Genomic DNA, 21,259 nt, shown 5'->3' with positions numbered 1-21,259 from the left:
GCAGTGCTTTAAAGAAAAATCAGATTTATTTGTCTGTTGATAAAATGGGAGGGCTTGCTGGTCGGGTGGAGGGTTACTTTTTCTTCTAGCAAACATAAAACCTTGGTGACCCTTGGGATTCACTGTTTAAACTCCAAATTGGCCATGGTTCCTTGATCTCCTAAGACGCCATATTCTGAAGCCTGCCCAAGAAAATGGAGTCCCTCTCAATGGAAGGCCAGGGGAAGAAGGGGGATGAAGTGATAGAGGCCCCTGTCTCTCTTAAACACACCCACACACACCCCATGGTACTGAAACCTATAACACTTTGACAGAGACAGGGGGGAAACTGATGTATGTAGTAATTTGCGCGCGTCTCCCATCACCTGCTGCACACGTATTATTTTGATCTACATTTCCCTGCTGTGTTTGACTGTGGTAGACATTTTGAGCTGGGACAGAGCAAGCTCAACCTACATGCTTACATGTTGGTCTCCACTGTGGCTTGAATGGTGCTTCCTCCCTCTTCCTCACCTCCCTTCAGCCTTGTTCTTCTCTCCCTATGATACAGTCAGAACAGCTCAGGGGTATGGAGTTCTCTCTCTTTCTCTCTCTCTCTATCGCACACGTGTGCGTGACTTTCCCTCCCTTGCCCACCCTGTTATTTTTACTTTGTTTTTCTTCATGCTCCTTTTTTTCTTTGTGGTTTTTCTTTGCTGACACATGGTTGGTTAATACAATGAAGCTTGTGACAAAACTGTTGTTCTCACTACCGCCACTGCTGCTGTTGTTGATTATGCTGCGTTCCCAGCTAACTGCATGTTTTTTTGTTTTTGTTTGTGTTTGTTTTTTGTTTCTTTGCAACCCCCTAACCCCACCTCCTTCACCCTCACCTCCATCACTCGTACTTCCTTGTGATGTGGTGCACAACTGCAACTCCAATGGGCTTTATTTCTCGATTCACCCACTTTGTGTGCGTGCGTGTGTTTTGCTTTTCTTGATGTGCATGGATACTCTCTCTGTGTATCTTGTAGCCTATCAGAAAATTTTTCATCCCCCCTCAGACCCCTGACCTCCCTTTCACCCCCCGCCCCCAAGTCTCCTTGGACTCTGATGCTTGTAGGAACACCTCCAGGCCTGGACATGTTCTCCAACCAAAGCCAGCACTTCAACCCAATCCAAAGACACAAACCTTGCCATCCAAGAGCAAATTGGCTGAGAAACCACTCCAGTCTACCAAATCGAATCCACTGCCATCTAGCAATGCTACTGTCCCTCCATCCCAAAATACCCCTGCACAAAACACTCAGGGCCGTCCACCTGCTCCTGGGATTAGTCCACAGCTGGCTGTTCCTATGGTGCAAACCAACCCTATGTCTCCTGTTAGATTGCTCCCTTCTAGTACTGACCCAAGCACCAAATCTATCCCCATCATACAGGTCACCCCTCACCCCTCTCCAAGGGGCAGTCCCCTCCCTACCCCCAAGGGGACACCTGTCCATACGCCAAAGGAGAGCCCAGCAGGCACACCCAACCCTACGCCACCATCCAGTCCCAGCATTGGAGGAATGCCCTGGAGAACACGGCTCAACTCGATCAAGAACAGCTTCCTGGGATCTCCTCGATTCCATCGCAGGAAATTGCAAGGTATGACTGTTCTCAAAATGTGATGGTTTGGGCATATAAAAATATATACCACTGTAGAGAGAAGTTGGGTAGCAGATGGCAAGGACAGAGACGGTAGTTTGGAAGGTAACTTGAAATTGCTTATTCTTATATTTTATTAGCTGTCTTAATCAGATGTTTTGAAGCACTAGTAAAGAAATAGGTAGCACTCACAAGACTAACTGAAAGGATTATAAAATTGTTTATTTTTTGAAATTGTTTGGCTGTGTTGCTACACTTGCTGTTTAAACAATGAGCCACATGCAGCTCTTCCAGTGTATATAAATTACCATATTACTGAATTCCCTATTTTTCCTCTGTTCCTACAATTGGAAAATTACACAATCTTAACTTTTGTGTAATAGGAAAAATGTACTAGAATTTTGCATTCCCAAGTACTGTTGTAATGCTTGATGAAAGATGGGGCCTGCTGAGAAGCAAAGACTACCTATCAGTTTGTCAAGCACTATGCCTCCCAAATTGTGCCCTTTAAGTTGATAGTGTGTTGCCAAGATGCAGAAGCTGCAAGGCTCTGTTCTCTTAGGGGAATAGAAGTACAGAGCTGCATCATACTGAAGTTGTACTTTAGATTTGTTCTCCGCATGGCTCTCTATAAAGACATTTATAGCCATACACCTGAAGAATAATATGACAAGCCAAAAATGCCCATTTTCATTTTAAGACTACAGTTGTTGAGGGGGATTGTGGAACATTCTTTCTCCATCCTGTAGCTTGGCTTTAGTACATGTACCTGATCTGTAGATTCCCTTCTTGTTTCTGTCCTGAGCCACCCCTTCTGTGTGATATCTGCAAATAGCCCATTAGATCTGATCTTCTGTGTACTGGAGATGGTCAGTATTGAGTGAGAACAGTGTTCGTTAATTGGGTTTATTTCTGTCCTGAACATTAAAAAATAATGGATGGATTTACTTCAAGTGCATCTTTAAGAAAAATAGGAAGATCCTTATGAAAATTGGGCTGAATCTAGTTATTTCATGGAGTGAGTTTTTCTTCTTCATGGGCATAGGTTTCCAAAATCACCAACATTGTATATCCAGATGTAATCAGGATGGAAGCAACCGATGTGGGGTTTGGGGAAGGAAGGAGGAATATTTTTAATTTATTGATGGGATGGCTAGGATGTATGGGGGATTAAAAATGGCCATCAGGAGTGGGGAACTAAGATTACAGAGGGGATATTCTGGCCATGCTCATGTTTGATGTGCATCCCAGCTATTTTTCTCCTAAGGATGTTTCTGTTTGGTTGTGAACCAGTTATGTAGCAAAACAACATTCAACTAAACTACAGGATCCAAAACACAGATTGGAAGGGCTGCTAGTGTGGACATGCTCCTGGGTGTAGCTGGGAGCAAGTATTAGCATTCAGTCACTCTCCACAATACTTCTTCTCATTTCAAAATGTGCGAACATATAGATATGTTGCTGGCCCTCTTCCGTTACAGTCAGATGCTCCTAACCAAACCTCTTGGAGTTTGTGCTTCATAGAAGTGGACAACTCCTGCTACCTGAGCTAAGAGACACCTTTTAGAGTGGTGATTCTCTTATATGTAGAAGGGGAGAGCAACTGGCCCTATCCATCCCCAGCATAGCATCCCTCCAGTGGCTGTACTTGTGTCTGCTTTATGTTTCTTATTATACTGTAAGCCCTTCGGGGACAGTAAAGTGTGTCGTCAAGTCAATTCCGACTCCTGGCGCCCAAAGATCCCTGTGGTTGTCTTTGGTAGAATACAGGAGGGGTTTGCCATTGCCTCCTCCTGTGCAGTATGTGATGATGCCTTTCAGAACCTTCCTATATCGCTGTACCAGCGGGGATTCGAACCGGCAACCTTCTACTCGTTAGTCAAGCATTTCCCTACTACACCATCTTATTTATGTATTTATTTTCCTATGTAAACCATTTTGAGAACTTTGGTTGAAGAGGAGTAGTAGTAGTAGTAGTAGTAGTAGTAGTAGTAGTAGTAGTAGTAGAAAGAAGAAGACATAAAGAGAGACAAGAAGCCTGAAAGCATAGATTCAAGGTCCAGGGAGACCGGGCAATTTATTAAACCCTTGCCAAGGCTCTGGTGGATGATCCTCTAGAAAAGTGCTTACCCCTGCCTACAAAGGAGGATGCCTAGTCTACCCCAGTGTTGGCAGGGGAACTGGGGAGGATGTCACCAGCCCAGCAGTCAGGTCAGGCAGTCCTACAAGGCTTTCTAACAACTCCTGACTGAGAGGTGCCAGACATGGAAGTAAGAGGGCATGACTGTAACAAACCAATCAGCTGACATGTAATCTTGCAGGGATGGGAGGCAGTCTCAAAGAGGACCAGGTACTCTTGGGAGACTGTGAGGGATGTGACCAGCTATTTCCAAGAGGCCTAGACAGTGCCAGGGAGGAAATAACTGACTAGAACAGGGATTCTCAATGTTGGGTTCCCAGATGTTATTGGACTTCAACTCCCATAATCCCCAACCAAAGGCCACTGGGGCTGGGGATTATGGGAGTTGAAGTCCAATAACATCTGGGGACCCAACGTTGAGAGTCTCTGGACTAGAACAGCAGCCTTGGCCCCCAGAGGGAAGTGTGACTGAGGAGATGAAGTAAGGGAGAAGAAAGTAGTGGGTGTTGTAAATCCATTCTGAGGGTGGTTGGGGAAAGGAGAGAGGTGGGGCAACAGCAGGAGAAGCCCCTCTGATGTCTCTTCAAGATTGGAGCCCTGGGAGATATCATAGCTCTTAGGGAAGGAACAAATGACAGAAAAGATAGTTCCAAACTGATCGTAATAATATCATGCTAGTGGGCTTTCACACTATTAACATTTAAAATTTTTTTATTCTACATCATGTTTCAGCTGGTGCTGAATAGATGGCTCTTCTCCAAAGAGAACAGCACTCATTAGATGGTACTGCCTATCTGAGGCCTAAATTACATAGTGCTATGTGTGTGAAGTTCATGTTTAGCTGAAATTTTTGCATGTTCATCATGATACAACATTCAGTGAAAATTTACATTTGTGGGAAACTTAGAGTTGCAGAGTCCCAGAGCATGTGCAGGGAGACAATTTTAACCAATTTCCCCCTCCCCACAGAAGTGCTTCCTGAGACTCAGAAGTGGGTTGGCCTTCTTCCAGGTTGCTCTGAGTGCTTTGGGGGCGGGGGGGGGGGAGAACAGCAAAAATTCCATTCCTCACCCCTGCATGGTAGGACTCTGCAGAGGCATTTTTATGCTATAATTCTACACTGTTAGTGAGGATGTTAGCTAACATGCAGTCAGCTACTGGGAAGGATGCTGTACGGGTCTTGAACAGGACAGTTGCTCTGCTCCTGCTATATATTATTATTTATTATATTTGTATACCACCCCAAATTGACATCTCTGGGTGGTTATATGAGAATTACCACTTTGAAAGGTGCCTCTTTGCCTAGTTAGCAGGGATTATCTGTTATAGACTAGCTGTGCAGTGTACCAAACTTTAGCATTGTATGTGTTAATAATGAGTAAATTCTTTCACACCCCCATCATTAAGTGAGTGAGACCTAAGCTAAGAATCCTAACTCAGTACAAAGCATGATGATAAGACTGATATTTAAGAACTCAGTCTAAGAACTCATGCCTAATCCTAACTATGAGATTTCAATATATAAATATTCATATGGGTTACTTACCTGAGGACATAGGATCAGTGTGCACATGGAAGTGATTAGGTGTCATGGACATAGAAGTAATTGGGATTACTGATTTAAGTATCAAGACAAATCTGTAGTGTTTGAGATATATACATGGTGGGCTTTGAGCTTGCAATGACTTCATTGTATTTAAGATGAGCAAAGGAGGTTCTGTTAATAATACAGTAATTTTCTTTTTTTTCCTTTCTCCCTTTTTTGTTTGCCTATATCTACTTATATATGCAGTACCAACTCCAGAAGAGATGTCCAATTTAACTCCAGAATCTTCCCCAGAGTAAGTAACTCACTGTAGTACTGTTCATATAAGCACCATGTTCATAAGATAGCTGTGTGTCTGACAGCGGGTGCATGGAATTCTATACCTTACAAAGTAGTTCACATCATCAGATCACAGCATGCAACAAGCAGGGGGTAGAAGTGGCTGATATGTATAATCAGAAATACTGCTAAGTCAAAGAATACATTTAAGGATACAAACTCCAGCAGCTCAAAGATACAGGCAGAATCATTTGGCTTTCTGATCAGAGTGAAAAAATTCTTTCTGACTTCAAAATGAGATATTAGTTAGATCCTGTGCATAAAAATAAGAGTCATCCATTGAGCTAACATAATGCCAACATGTCTAAGGTCCTTAACCCATTCTTCTCCAACCCCACCTTCCTATATCCCTCATTATAATTCAAATTATATACAACATTTCTAATCCTAGAAGTGTCTGTGTGTTTGATCAGTCATAGCAAAAGGCTATGATGGGGAACCTACATTCAATTTCTAGTGCACTTAGCAGATCCCTTTCTGAGAAGCTGAGTAAACAAAAGTTAACCCTTGCTTCAGGAAAGCTTCCTTAAATATATTGGATCCTGTGTTCTCTTGGGGATCAATCAGTCCAAAAGCCCCAGTATTGTGTTTGTTCCATGTCATGAGACTGCTGAGGCTTTCTTGGGTTTTCTTTGCCAGGAGATTGCCTAGTGGGCTAGGGTGCAGATCCCTCCATGACAAAGTCCATGCTGTGGAGGTTGATGTAGGAACAGAAATTGCTACAACAGTTAAAAAAGAGAACCTACTAGGGTTGTGCGTGGAACTGTTCCTTGCTCCATTCTAGGAGCGCCGAGCCGGTTCCATGGAGCAGTGTTCGAGCCGGTTAGAAAGTGGGGGAGGGTGCAACACTTTAAGGGTGTGGGGGCTGCTCCTACCCCTCCCGCAGCATTCCCCCCCCCACGGTACTGTGTATTCAAATGGTCCAGCGGGGCGGCAGCATACCTCCCTGCCACCCCTTTGCTTCCTTGACTGGAAGTGACCAGAAGGTCCAGGTGCACGCACGTACATACGTGCACCAAGAACTTCTGGTCACTTCCAGTCTGAGGAAGCAACGGGGCAGCAGGGAGGTATGCTGCTGCCCCACCAGACAATTTGAATACACAGTGCCGGTGGGGGAAATGCAGTGGGAGGGGTAAGAGCACCCCCCACACCCTTAAAGTTATCCACCCTCCCCCTCCCACGGCCTTCGGACCGGCAGGCGCCAGTTCCATGTTTATCCCTAGTACCTGCTTGCCACAGCATGTGCAGTAGCATCAGGAAGTACAGAAGCTATTTCATAAACTTATTCTCTCCATAATATATAAAACCCAAAGCACATTTAATGAAAATATACCATTAAAATTGTCATTTTTCATCTCTAAATGCCTCTAAATTTACAAGGAATACAAAATTTGGCAAGAATGCAAAATCTGTTTTCCCGACTTTTGGGGTATACCCCAGGCCCCATAAGCCTTGGCCGTTGCAATGATCTGGTACTTGGTTAAGGCACAGATGGAAATAATCATGCACTCTGGCTGAAGATTTTGGACCAAGGTCTCTAACTGGAGGTGTTGGTATGGTTCTAGCAGCTGCCCCAATTTGAGAGCTTTACATTGTAAAAGCTTAGTAATCTGTCACTGATGTAATACAAGGCAGGGCAGTAAAGAGTGAAGGAGGGGCTGAGGAGTGAAAGTGAGGGGAGATTCCGGTTCAGGCAAAAGCGTAAAACAATATAAAATATGTCATATTTACTGAAGATAGTGTAGACAAAAGCATAAAGTAACAATGGAAAATAGACTACTACCTTCAAATATTTTTAAGTGGTCAGTTTTGTTCCTTGGCTTTTTAAATTACTCCCTACCTTTTCCTTCACTCCCCACTCTTTCTCTCTCCCCTCTTTTCTCAGTCATATCTAAAATCCTCTGAACATACTGCCTTTTCCTGCACCTCCCACTCCCTTTAAGAACTGCTGGGTAGAGGTAAAGCCAGACTTAGTAAGCAATTTGGATGCAACTCAAAGCCTAAGGCCCTTTCCCCCTTTTTGATATAATTGCTGAATTAATGAGTTCAATTGGATGGCACCCTGCAGTAAACATAATAAAAGTTGTAAAAAAATAATGAACTGCATTTTTATTTCAGCCATCAAGGCCTTTATGTTCTGTGGCCACTTTCGAGTGTTGTATTGTTCTTACTCTAGAAATAAGATGTCTTGATTGCAGAAAAACACTTTGACTGGCCCCATGATTCAAATGCTACATAAATGTGTTTCCCTGTCTGTTGCTGCATCTTTTAATGACTCTAATTCATTTAACAGTTCTGATGACTGGATATTATACCTTGACATGTCTAGGTAATGTGTATCATTTTACTTGTGGAAAAGTCTAGATAACTCGATAGAAATTAAATGAATAGGCCCACATCCCCTTCTGGTGTAAAGCAGCATGACTCCATCTGCTTTTTAAATTTTTGCATAACCTTAATACATGGATTTAAGAACGAAAAATAACCTAACTTACATATGCATCCTTAGCAAATATCAAGCTGGCACCTCCATCCTAAATGTGTTCATGAGTCTGCCTCTAATATATTTGTAATACCCCTTGTACCATCATCTTAACACGTCACACATGTTAAGTCATATGCCCATACACATGTCACACATGTTCTGTCACACATGTTCTGTCATATGTTGTGTCACACATGTTCTGTCATATGCCCATACACCCCAAGTATGTTTCCTCATGCATAGCTGCATCAGGAACTGCAGGTTTAAATCTGATGTGCACCCACATGCATATGGGAATGTTCATCTGAGGGTCAGTGTCTTCCATCTGCACTGCATTCCATTCAAATGTGCATCCCAATCTATGTTCTGTCACAATTAGTTGCACAGAAATGCTTTAAGCATAAGTCAAGTTGGATGAAGGCATCACTTGCTAGCATAAGTGACCAAAGAACTTCCCCACTAATGCAAAATATAAGAAAGATCTGTTATCAAAGGGCCCTCAAAACCTCTTGGTCAACTTTGTGTAAGTTTTATGCTTTAATCTGTTGGGGCAGGGACCATCTTCTTCTTTTACGACACTTGAAAACCAAGGACTGGAGGTCTGGGGACTACCTTAGAAATGATAAAATGTTCGATATGTATTTCCTCATATTTCAAAGCTAGCAAACACATTTTAGGAGTATCTCTGTGATCCATATTAAAGTATCTATTGTTGGTATTTACCATTGACTTTTCATACTTTGCATTCTTCATTCTAGTAGCATAGGTACAGATATATTCTCTGGTACATATCTATGTTCTCCAGCTACTACACATCAAGCTGAAAAGAGCAACTCCAACTGCTGTCTTTCAATGGGATTTAAACATCCTATGTTTATATAGAATTGCAGACACGTGAAACAATCCTTAGAGTTAACTGCCTTTGGATTGCAAGCCAGTAGAAACAGCATGGATTCAGGGGGTTGCCTAACTTGTGTTCTCAATGTTTCTGTTTGCTATTATCCTCCAAAAATCTGACATTCAACAACAACAACAAAAAATTCACAACATGTTCCAGAAGATGGAGCTATGCTGATTTGCAGCAAGGCCTCAATTCAGCACAGTCCTATATCATGTGTTTCATGTAGAACTTGCTGGATTAGGCTGTGTGTGTGTGTGTGTGTGTGTGTGTGTGTGTACATACTAGGGTTCTAACTTAGAATCAAGCTCAAAGGGGCTTTTAGAACCCCCCTGTAGAAGATATTGTCTAATAGAAATTGAGATTGTGAAAGCCTTTCTGAAAATATGTTTAGCCTACAGAAATACAATTCTGTAATTCCATGGGATGATTTAAAATAAAATTTAGGAATAGTTTGCAGCACTTTCTGCCACATCACATAAGAGTTTATCTTCTTTCCAGTACATCTGTTGCTTTCTACCAATCTCTTGAAGAACCTTGCAGAAGAGGAGGCCAGTTACTTTGGCTGCATTTCTCAAAGCCATATTAACTATTCATCTCCTACTGTCTGGCTCTAGTTTGCAAGTTCTTCCTCTGATGCTCTGTGCTCAATGCTCATTCTCCTTTTTATACTTTTCTCTCCTCTCACAGTGCATTTCACACTGATGCTTTTTATGTGTGGGCTACATGCAGAGACCATCGTGACTTAAGCGATCATATGAAAAACACATAAAAACATAATATATGAAAGCAAAGTAAAATTCATTCAGATGTCTAAAAAAATTCCCCCGCCTGCTCCCAAAAAAGAAAATAACAGCTGAAGCAGACACATTGACCAGTGCTTCTCAAAGATGTCCAGGCTTGAACTCCAGAGCATAGGCATGTGAAGGGTGTCAGTAGCAGGGGTGCATACTGTAACTGAGCATTTAAAATGGTGTAATACAACATAGTGCATATGCCATGTCAAGGGTTAATAAATGATATTAATATAACATAACACAGATCTGATGGAGTTGTCAGTGGTGTGTGACTACCCGTGACAGCATATAAAAAAGAAAATCTCAAATATCACAAATATAGGTGCACTCCATTCTACAGAAGTTATTGAGAAGGCATAATGCATTTTTTTCCATGTCAGGTAAGGGGAAGTATGTGATTGTGCAACGTTAAAGCGGCCAACATTAAAGAGAGTCTACTGTACTTTTTTATGCATCCGTTGGAAGATAATGAAGTGAAAATGCATCCCCATGACCACTCCCCTGTGCATACCTATGCTCTGGAGTGTTTCCAAGGACGGAGAGTACCATATGCATGGTGCAGCTATTGGGCCTCTCTCTCTGTACCCTTATTGTTGGAATCTGGTTCATATTCCAGTCCTGGGTGTCATGATGAGGTACTGTATAGGGAAAGAGGTGACCTCTGAAGAATGTTGGGCTGGCATCAGGTCGGACTTTGTAGGACAAAATTAGCATCTTAAATTGTGTCTCAAAGCCAATAGGACACTGGTGCAGAACCTGGAGTACTGGTATGATTCCCAGCCCCATTAACAAGCAGGTTGCCAGATTCTGTACCATCTGAAATTTCCAACCCCCTTTAAAGCCAGTCCAATATAGAACACATTACACATTCATCCAGCCTTGAGGCAATGATGACATGAAAGGCAAGCCTACATGTCACAGAAAAGGGGCATAGCTTGCTCACCAGATGGAAATGGTGAAATATGCTCTGTCCCATTCTCAATCAGACCGGAGAGCATAAGCCAAGCCAGCAGGATTCATTGGCTGGCATGCAGTCTAGCACTGGCGCAACAGTGCTGATGCACAAGAGTGAAGGGGCAATTCTTGACAATACCCCCTTCCCTCTGAAGCCTACTATACTTCCCTGATGAGGGGCAACCCCCAGGGACATATTTTTGAGAGACTTCAGACAGAAGAGGAGATGGGTGAAAATTGTCTTCCTCCCCTCGCATGATGGCACAATGTTAGGATGGATGTCTGCCACTGTATTTTATATTATTATTTACACAGTCAGACAGGTGTGTGTTTGTTTGTTTGTTCGATTTCTATACCGCCCTTCCAAATATGGCTCAGGGTGGTTTACACAGAGAAATAACAAATACATAAGATGGCTCCCTGTCCCCAAAGGGCTCACAATCTAAAAAGAAACATAAGACAGGCACCAGCAACAGTCACTAGAGGTACTGTGCTGGGGGTGGATAGGGCCAGTTACTCTCCCTCTGCTAAATACAGAGAATCACCACTTTTAAAAGGTATCTCTTTGCTCAGTTAGCAGCTCAGTTTGCTCAGCTGAACTTTCAGATCTAGTGTTATCTTCTGCTTGGTTAGCAGCATTTTAAAAATAAAACCTGTCATTATTTAAATTAAAGCACTTTTAATCTGGAATAACTGGTGCTCCAAAAAAACCCTTTTTGGAGCAGTCAAAACAATTTTTTCATTGTGGTGTTCTCCCTGCTAGCAATAACACTTAAACTGTACTTATTTAAATAAGTACTTAAATAGTACTTATGTACTAACAGAACACAGCGATGGGGGAACCCTGCTGTGTGGGAAATCCTATTTGTCCCAGTTTGAAATTAAAAAAAAAACAACTGTAGAAGAAAAGAATTTCTCTGTTTTAACATGTGCAAGGTGGCATGAGTTCCTTTGTGCTGCATACTTCCTCATCAGAGTCATGCATGGGCTGTGTGCACCCACGTGCCTGCACTAGCAAAAGCAGCACTCAGTCCATCCTAGTCATGTTTGTGTACAGAAAAAAATAATAATCCATGAAGTGGCCTTAACTTTGATACAAGCCCTAAAGTGATTGAGCAGGATAGATGAATAAGTATCTATAAATACCTAATTTGCAAAGACCTTTAAAGTGCAAGGACTGGATGCCTTGATTGTTGTGAAGCCTACAGAGTCACTGGGATGTGTTTGAGATATACACAAGCAAATCAGTATCTAACGTCCTTTCGTGTTCCACTCCATGCTTCTTAACAACGCACTTAAATGGGTGGCCTCTCCTCTTTATTGTTCCCCATGCTAATCTTTGGCTTGTGGACAGCTGTAGCTGCTTATGAATATTTTAAAGAGCTGTGTTTTCTGAACACACTTTAACGGAGGATCAGGGAGAGATTTACCCAACTGTGGCTGCTTAACTTGGCTTTCACTAGTCAGGCAGACTGACAGATGCAATCCCCCCCCCCCTCCCGCTTTTATCCTCCTCTCAAAAATACCAACTTGCTTTCTCTAAATCTGAGTTTTCCTTTTGTCTGTGTAGTGAATTATATGATTGTCGGTTAAATTACCTCAAAACTAGACAGTTGAAGTGAATTGTCAGTGGGTTGAACACTGAGCAGGCTGATATTCTTATGAAATTCCATGCCTGTACAAAAAACCTGATGACAAGTAGAATGTGCAGATATTATGTGTGTGTGTATATAAATGACACAAACACATACACGCAGGAACCTGTCAACAGCTTCCTTTTCCAGCCCCTTCTATATCTTATAAAGCTGTTTCACAGCTATATTCATTCCTGCCATGCTCCTCTAGATCTACTTGAGCAATACCTGTCCTATTTCTGACTGTACATGCTATTGTAATAAAGCCACATGAATCCTTGGGGTGCTCTCTATCTCTGAGATAAAAAGGTGTTCTTGATACAATGAATTATATCATCACACACATTCTTAGCTGGTCAGGTAAAACAATTCCCTGTGTTGGTTGCATGATGTTTGTAATCTCTAACTCTTGTATTTGCTTTCTGTTTTTCCCTCTTTCTTTCTTTCTTTCTTTCTTTCTTTCTTTCTTTCTTTCTTTCTTTCTTTCTTTCTCCCTGGCACTTGTCCTACCTGGTCAGGCTTGCCAAAAAGTCTTGGTTTGGTAACTTTATCAACCTGGAGAAAGAAGAACAGATCTTTGTGGTTATTAAGGACAAACCACTGAGTTCCATCAAGGCTGACATAGTTCATGCATTCCTCTCGGTAAGTAAGTGGCAGCACTATTTTAAAAAATGAGGAAGGTATAGAGGTGGCAAAGTCCATTTATGGGTGGGCAAGCTGTGTCCCACACAAAAGATTTCTGAAACAGAAATGGGGGGAAGGTGGGGGCAAACTACTTCTCTGAGGGGTTGCTCCCCCCCCCAACATAGGAAGCTGCCTTATACCAAGTTGGACCATTGATCTATCTAGCTAAGTATTGCCTACACAGATTGGCAGTGGCTTCTCCAAGGTTACAGGCAGGAGTCGCACTCAGCCCTGTCTTGGAGAAGCCAGGGAGGGAATCTGGAATCTTCTGCATGCATGCAGATGCTCTTTCCAGAGCTGCCCCATCTCCTAAGGGGAATATCTTACTCACACATGTAGTCTCCCTTTCACATGTAGTGCTCACACATGTAGTCTCCCTTTCAAATGCAAACCAGGATGGACCCTGCTTTGCAAAGGAAACAATCCATGCTCGTTAGCACAGACCAACTCTCTTCCCATAAGGATCAGTTTGCCACCTCCACCCCCACCCCCCACCACCACCCTTGTGGTAAGTGCAAAATTTAAAAAAAACAAAAAACATACTTGCATAACTAAGTAAAACTTGAGCTGGGATCTCTCGACCTTCAGTTCCATTCATTTGGGTTGCTTCTATCCTAGGCTATTTTCTGATTGCTGAGGAGGCATTACTTTTCCACAATCAGCTGGAGGCATTGCTTTTCCACAATCAGCCTGAGGCAATGATGCTTCCACACCACACTTAGTATATGCTATATTCCTTTAAAAATCCATGGGCAAGATCCTACTATGTGTTTTGTCAGAAATAAGTCCCTTTCAGCAAAGCTCCTGCTTTTTCCTGCAACTGTCTCTTTAATTAGTAGTTTCCTCCTTGACATTCTCTTCTAGGAAATTTCTTTTCAGTTGCTGTCCCTTTAGTTAGCTGTTTCCTTTTCACTCAGATGGGATTCCTGAACTGGCCCTTAATTGGTCAGTTCCTGTTTCCTGTAGGGAGGAGGGGCCCTTAATTAATAGTTTCCTCTTTGCAACCAGAGCAATTGCTCTCTCTTTTTCTTTTTATGATTGCAGTCATGCAATTGAGATAATAAAAATAGGGAAAAATAATAATGAGCATTTGCTCTGGCTGCAAAGAGGAAACCATTAACCCCTTCTATTATTAACACACATACACACACACACACAACTAAAACTGACAAATGAAGGACTGATTTAGAAATGCTGGGGCAACATGGTTGAAAAATGCTGCTTTTAAAGAATGAGCAAGGAGGAAAACAACGAGAGGACAATCTGTTTTTAAAAAAATGGAATGTAACCAATTGGCAGCAGTGTCATCTGGATTCTCAGTAAAAACTGAGTTAACAGATGGTGTCAGTTCCGGACTGAATGGCTGCAGTGGAACCAACCTTTGTCTCCCTGTTCTCAGACTGCGCATATCTCTCCTGCATTTGTTCATTTCTGAGGCTTTTTTATGTATTCATTTCTCACCCAAATCTGTCAGACTCAGAGCTGATTTTCTTAGTGGAACTTCTCTAAGAAATAAGATTAAAAAGAGATGGGCTTCTTAGGCATATTTCCAGAGCATAGTTTATAAATCCAGTCACACTCCAACCAAAAGTGCAGGTAAGATAACTGTTGCTGTACTGCACATAGTGGAATATTCTCGTATTGGAATAATTTCTTTACCCCCACAACTATTATTTTCTATTTCTTGTTCTGGGTGCCAAAACAATCACTGATATGGGGGGTTCTTCCTTAAGTGGCACAGTGGGAAAATGCTTGACTAACAAGCAGAAGATTGCCAGTCTGAATCCCCGCTGCTACTATATCGGGCAGCAGCGATATAGGAAGATGCTCAAAGGCATCATCTCATACTGCACGGGAGGAGGCAATGGTAAACCCCTCTTTACCTATTTACCCTGTCCCTTGAGTAACATCCCCCTCAAAGCATCCTTTGGAACAATCAGTACAGCAAGCAACTGAGAGTTCCAAAGGGCGAGAGCTAATTTTTATCAAAAAGGTGTTTGAGAGACGATGGCCAATCATATTCCACACAGTAGCAATGAATGTGTTTTCTTGGGGAAGTATAGCATTGCACCAGATAGTAAAAGCTGTGGTTGGGAAACTGATCTTTCTCCACCACAGAAGTGCAGCCTTAAGGATGATAATGAAACAAATAAGAAAGAAATACACATTTATTGTGCAAAACAATTATCATGCAAAAAAAAAAAGCTCTCCGGTCCTCAGGGTTTAGAAGTGCTGCCTATACCTACAAGTATAGGTATAGTTCCATGCTTCCTTCTCTCCCGTATTAGAAATGCCTTCCTGCTATAGGCCTCATTTTGTTTTCATCCATTCATGAAATGCAGATGAAGTTTATTTTAGATTACTGCAGATTTGATTAGAAGAGCTTTTAGTTTTTATAGAAAATTCAGACCCACAAGCAATGTTTTCCTCTTTCAAATTCTAAGAAAAAAATTGCCTTTAAATTGATGTGTTATTTATTTATTTATTTATTTATTTATTTATTTATTTATTATTATCATTTTCTTTTATCTAGATTCCCAGTCTCAGTCATAGCGTCATCTCACAGACAAGCTTCCGTGCAGAGTACAAATCCACGGGAGGCCCAGCTGTCTTTCAGAAGCCAGTGAAGTTCCAAGTGGACATAACATACACAGAAGGTGGGGAAGCCCAGAAAGAGAATGGGATCTACTCAGTCACTTTCACGCTTTTATCAGGTAACTGCCATAAACCTGCTGTCTGCGTTCAAGAGGAGAACTTGAAACATAGACAAAGTAGTGAGGGCTGCCTCATACGTAATGCATTTCTTAAAACAACAGGAAAAGGTGTTCAAATTGTGCATAGCTTGTCATGTGGAAACTGCACATCATTGCACATGTTTTTTTTCTGCTATGCCTGTTGGAAAGTCACAATTGGCTGCTGCTCATGTGTGTGTGTGTGTGTGTGTGTGTGTGTGTGTATACACACACATACATGCTGCATCACACATGATGACTTACATAGTTTGTACTTTTTTTTCTACATCAGAGTGCTGCCCATATAGGAAGTGGTTCATGTTTCAGGCAGCCCTGAAGGGAACCAATTTAGGCAAATTTGGCTTCAAAATATTGGAAGCAAACATTTGAACTACGTGTTCTTCCTCTGAATTAGGTGTAGAGTATTTAACCTTAAAGATCATGTTACATGTTCAAGCTGTTGAGTCTAGTCTTCAGGACAGATTTTCACAGCTTGTGACCCACCAAGCTTAACACAGCCCACCAGTCATGCTGTGGTTGATCCATATCATGTTGATCCATATCCATACATATCCACCCCACAAGGCAGTAGTGGCTGGTGCAGGTGCCACCAGTGGTGGAGGGTGATGTGAGGCACATTTAAGTGTAAATTAATAGGTGCTTGCCTCCGCTACTGCCACACCTGAATGCTGCTTTGAGCAGCAGTGTGCCACCCAGCACCCCCTGTGGCGGGGATCACCTCTGCTACTCACCTGGCCTCTGCTGAGCCAATCCCCTGGCCAGGTTTGTGGTGGAGGTGACCCCCCACTGCAGGGCGTGCAAATGCCTTGCAGAGAGGAAGTTGGTTACACAACCTCCCAGATGCCAAGTTACGCAAGCAGTAGAAGGAGCAGCCTAATTGATATCTGATTTAGGCAGGCGTGGGGAAAGCAGTACAAGGGGCATAGGAACTAGAGTGGCATACCCAGTGAGGTTTCCAGGTGTGAGGAGAGAACAGTCTAAAAAGAGGTCTGACATTATAATAGCTTTATTAACACTGTGTTAGGGTCTTTAGCAGAACGGAGAAGTTATAACATACATGTGCAGAATTCAGTCTCTTTGTTAGATGGGCAAGAAAAGGGAAGGACTAGGGCGAAAGGCTTCAGGAAAGGCTTGTTTTAAAGAAGTGAGAGTCTAACTACATGAGCACACAAATGCTATAGAAAATGAGTTTCAGCCAGAAGCACTTCTTTTGTGTCAAATACAGCTGTTTTTTAAAACCTTGAGAGGCAGCAGCACACAGCCCCCACTTCCTGGAATACGGCTCGATGTTGACCTAGAAAACCTCAGCTCCTGTCACCTGCTGCTCCTTCCCAAGCCTTCTCCTTCACTTTGGGTATGATCCATGCTGCTCCAAGAAAGAAGAGAAAAGGCTGTCTCCCCCGTCCCCACTCTTTTCTATATATTTTCTGTAACCCAACATTTACTTTCTATATGGGAAGGCGAGATTCACTTTCCCCATATACCCTTTTGCCCTCATATAGAGGAGGAATGAGACCTGGATGGAGAAAAAGGTCTCCATCTCTAGCCTCCTTTCTCAGGGCAGTGTTGATCCATATCCATACAAAAGGAGGAGAGTATTGTAGACAGGTTGAGCTGGCCACTTTGCCTACATTATGTGTGGATTAGGTTGTGTCGTGTTGTTGGATTGCCCATGCAGAGAACGTGGAGACTGAGATGCCATTCAGATAAGAGCAACTGGTGGCAAGAGTTCAGGTTTTTCTTAGATCCATTTGCAGGCATGTTTCAGTGAGTGCGGGCTGTGTATGCTGCTTCCTCATTAGATAAAGAAGGGGCCGACATAAAATATGTATAAAATAAGTATTTGACAAAAAATATGGTTGGAAGCCTATTTCTGCAATATGCATTTGCGTGCTCCTGCAGTTTGACCCTGAGTCTTTTGAGAAATGGATTTGAAGGAAAGAAAATGAAGTGGCTTGCTGACCAGAGAGGTGGGTGCTATTCCAAACATAGGGGACAGCATGACAGAAGGCAGAAAGATAACTCGGAGAAGGAAGCCCAAGGGGCTCTCAGTATATGCAGCAGCACAGTGGAAGCAAAAAGGTGGCATTGGGGCGGGTGAGTGGGTGGCAGATGCAGAATACAAAAGAGAAGAGATAATTAAGAAGAGGGAGTTGGAAAGGACTTGAAGCTGAAGACCAATACTGAGTGGGAAATGGTAGGGAAAGTTCCCTTCCTTCCATCCATTGCACACTCTGCATGGCAATCGCTTTCGGTTCTGCCTCATCTCACAGTCCAATGTGTCTTTTCACAGGTCCAAGCCGTCGCTTTAAGAGGGTAGTAGAAACCATTCAGGCACAGTTGTTAAGCACACATGACCAGCCTTCAGTGCAGCAGTTATCAGGTAAGTAGCTTCCACAGCTCAGTGCTTTGCTTCAGGCAAGGACATGAATTGGAAGCACCTCTCAGCATAGCCCTCACGTTGCACCTAATACCTAGTTTCATTCAGACCAAACAGTAAGACTTTTCTGCACATCCCTTCCCTACCATTTGCTCCACTCCCACCTGCCTTGCACCAGTTCCCATTTCCTAGATGCCATCCCCCTGTGTGAACAGCCCCGCCCTGCCCCAAGAGCCATTTGTCACCCTCTCACAGGAAGTGTCATCAGCTACTCATGTAATTCTGAAATCCCCCCAATACGTGGGCATGCTTTAAAATGGATCCAGTTCAAAAGCCTTCTACAGGTTTTTTTTAAGATGGAAGCAATATAAGTTAGCTCCTGGGAAAGGGACTTTTGTCTGTAGCTGGAAATATCTTGAATTCTAGAGGAAATGGTTTTTGAAGGTAACATGAAAAGCCATGCACCATTTTATCTTCTCTCTGTGGTGTAGTTAAAATGGTTGAGCACTGACAGAAATATCTTGTCCACTTCAGGTTTATGCCACTCCGTGATACCACGATATTACCTTCAGTCCCTTTCCACGAATGAGGTGAAGCATTCCCTAAACAGGCAACTGCTTGTTCCCCACCTCTACCCCAATCTTCCACATTCCTTGCTCTTCTAGACTCACCAGAGGAAAGTAGATTTTGCTACTTCTAAGCAGCTCTCAACAGGAAACCTTTCTCAGCAGAGAAGTGTATGAGGAAAAAATAAAACATGATGCAAATAGATCCAGAGTGCAGTTTTCCCATGAGGATATCTTATTTTTAAATGTTTGCATTCTCTTTCCTCTGCTAGAAGTTTCTCAAAGAGATTTCTCTCTAGACCAATGGGAGAGTGCATCTTGTTCTTTAAAGCCACCCTTTTGATGATGATGTATGGCAATGTTCATGTTTAAATAAGGGAGGATGAACAGCCTTCACAAGCCGAGATCAGGGATTAAAAAAAAGACTTGCTTAATGTCCAGTGCTCATCAAGTCAGTTTGAGTTTGGACTGTGTGTCTGGGCATTACATTTGATCAGCCAGACTGCTGTCACATTTTGTATCTGCATATATTAAACAGTTAATAAGAGAAGGAAGAAGCAGGGTGGATTCCAATGATTCAGCATTGCATTATGACTGCTTATGGAAGCACCGTGCAATGGCTGTATCCAAATGGGAAATTAGTCACCTGTAATGATTGTCGACCCAACGATGTTGTCTTCATCACACATTTTCTACCTCCAGATCTTCATGCTCTTGTGAAAGCACAATGAGGTCAACTTCACTTTGGGTCTATTCCTTTCAGAGAACAGGTTTCTCCTATGTGTGCAGCTTATGTACAGTGATGATATAAGCAGGCACCATGTGGTGTGATTGCAGGCTAAAATAAACCTGTGTCTGATGGAATTCCTGATGACAAACATTTATTTCATAAGTGGCTGTGACTTAAAATTATATGGAAGTCCAGACTGTGGTTGAGGAGGGAAAGATGTCAGCAAAATGTTGTCAAAGGCAGATGATTTCAAGGAGTACAGCTCATCAGCTATTTTGAGATGGAACAGGAGAAACGGGGAGTTGAGACCAGTATCAGTGCCAGATGAGCTTTGACTGGGCATGGGGGGAAATGCAATTATTATTCCATCACAAAAACTGCCTTCTTGTCCCCTGGCTCCCAAGAGATGATGGGCCATTCAGCTTGGCATAATATCTTTTCAGCCTGGATAACTCAGAATCAAGTTATATTCTGTGAAGAAGAGTTGCTTACTTTAAAAACAGCCTCAGTAGCAGCCTTCACTCTGCCTGGAAGTCCCTGAATGTGCATTTAATCTGTAATTTACAGATTAAAGTGCAAAGCAATTGTACTGATTCTGGCCTCTAGAGAGGTTCTGATAGCTTACCTGCTAACAAAGTAGTGTCCCCCATCTTTCAGGCCAGGTGGCATTACAGGTGAGTGACTGGAGGCCTCTGTATGAACAAACCTTATATACTCTGCGAGAGAGGGATATAATACCAGATATTACAGCAGATGTGCCCTACAACCGGGTAACCCATCTGTTAATGTTTCTTCAGCTCCATCACCGCCAGCAAGAATTTGTGACTTCATGGAGGGGATGCTTGCTGCCTCTCCTGACCCTGCTTGGTCTGTTAAGCTATGGGCTAGCCCATTCAACTGGCTTGCCTGGGTTTCAGAACAGGACTGTTTTCCGTTGTCTCTCATTCTTTGCAAGTTCACACCAACATTGATAGACATTGTGTCATTTCCTTGTGTGTCAGTGTACCTCATTTCAGTGATGTGTTCCTATGTCACACCTGCGCATCTCAGTTAGTATCTTCCATTTCCATCCTCATTTCTTCTTCTTGGGACTCACTCTGCTTATTACTTTTGATCTTAAGCAAACTGGAAAAACCTAAATGTACAGGTAAATGAATTCCTAGAAGTTAAGCACATTACATTAAAATGCCATTTGACATCAAAGCACATCAACCCTGTGCTGTAGGGATCAAATACTGTAGGTTAAATTGATAACAGGTGGAGTAATCTTCAGCACACACATTTCTTGATACTCATCTGAATTCTGGAAGGATCATGGTATCCAGGGAAGGGAGAGGGAGGGAGAGAATGCCCTCTCCATGGAAAACCACTCTGCCTGGAAGTCCCTGAATCCATGGATCAGCATGTCCTTGGATGAAAAGGGAATCCTGCCTTCATAGGTCAAAAAAATTGCCACAATTTTTTCTGTGTATCATTCCAGTACAGTCTTTTGAGGCATTATTCCATGGAAGGAAACTGTACCGGTTAATGAAAAGCGATGTTTTCAAAAATGAACAGTGGTTATTTCTATGTGAGTTCTGTTGGCATGACTGATTCCTTCTTCTGGGAAGGAATTAGCTGTCTGTGTATCCCCTTAACAAAATGGCAGTACTAAGTGTTCTATCATTCCAACTTGGCAGTGAATTTTCTGTTTTTTCCCCTTACACTATTTCATGCCTGTGGTAATT

General features: G+C 42.5%; 1 protein-coding gene across 18 annotated transcripts in view; it reads left to right on the top strand.

Annotated features, from left to right (window-relative positions):
• BRSK2 (BR serine/threonine kinase 2) overlaps positions 1–21,259 on the top strand; it is a 731,324-nt gene that overhangs the window by 675,037 nt on the left and 35,028 nt on the right. For 17 of the 18 annotated variants that reach the window (XM_053285865.1, XM_053285871.1, XM_053285864.1 and 14 more), the window contains 5 exons: positions 1,419–1,626; positions 5,559–5,607; positions 12,938–13,061; positions 15,637–15,817; positions 18,150–18,239. In XM_053285865.1, coding sequence (XP_053141840.1) covers positions 1,419–1,626; positions 5,559–5,607; positions 12,938–13,061; positions 15,637–15,817; positions 18,150–18,239 — 652 coding nt within the window. Of the gene's footprint in view, positions 1–1,418; positions 1,627–5,558; positions 5,608–12,937; positions 13,062–15,636; positions 15,818–18,149; positions 18,240–18,770; positions 19,014–21,259 lie in introns of those variants that run through there. The other variant, XM_053285862.1, reaches the window with a different exon arrangement.

This window comes from Hemicordylus capensis, chromosome 1 (assembly GCF_027244095.1).
Source record: "Hemicordylus capensis ecotype Gifberg chromosome 1, rHemCap1.1.pri, whole genome shotgun sequence".
NCBI lineage: Eukaryota > Metazoa > Chordata > Lepidosauria > Squamata > Cordylidae > Hemicordylus > Hemicordylus capensis.
This window is presented reverse-complemented; position numbering and strand designations above follow the sequence as displayed.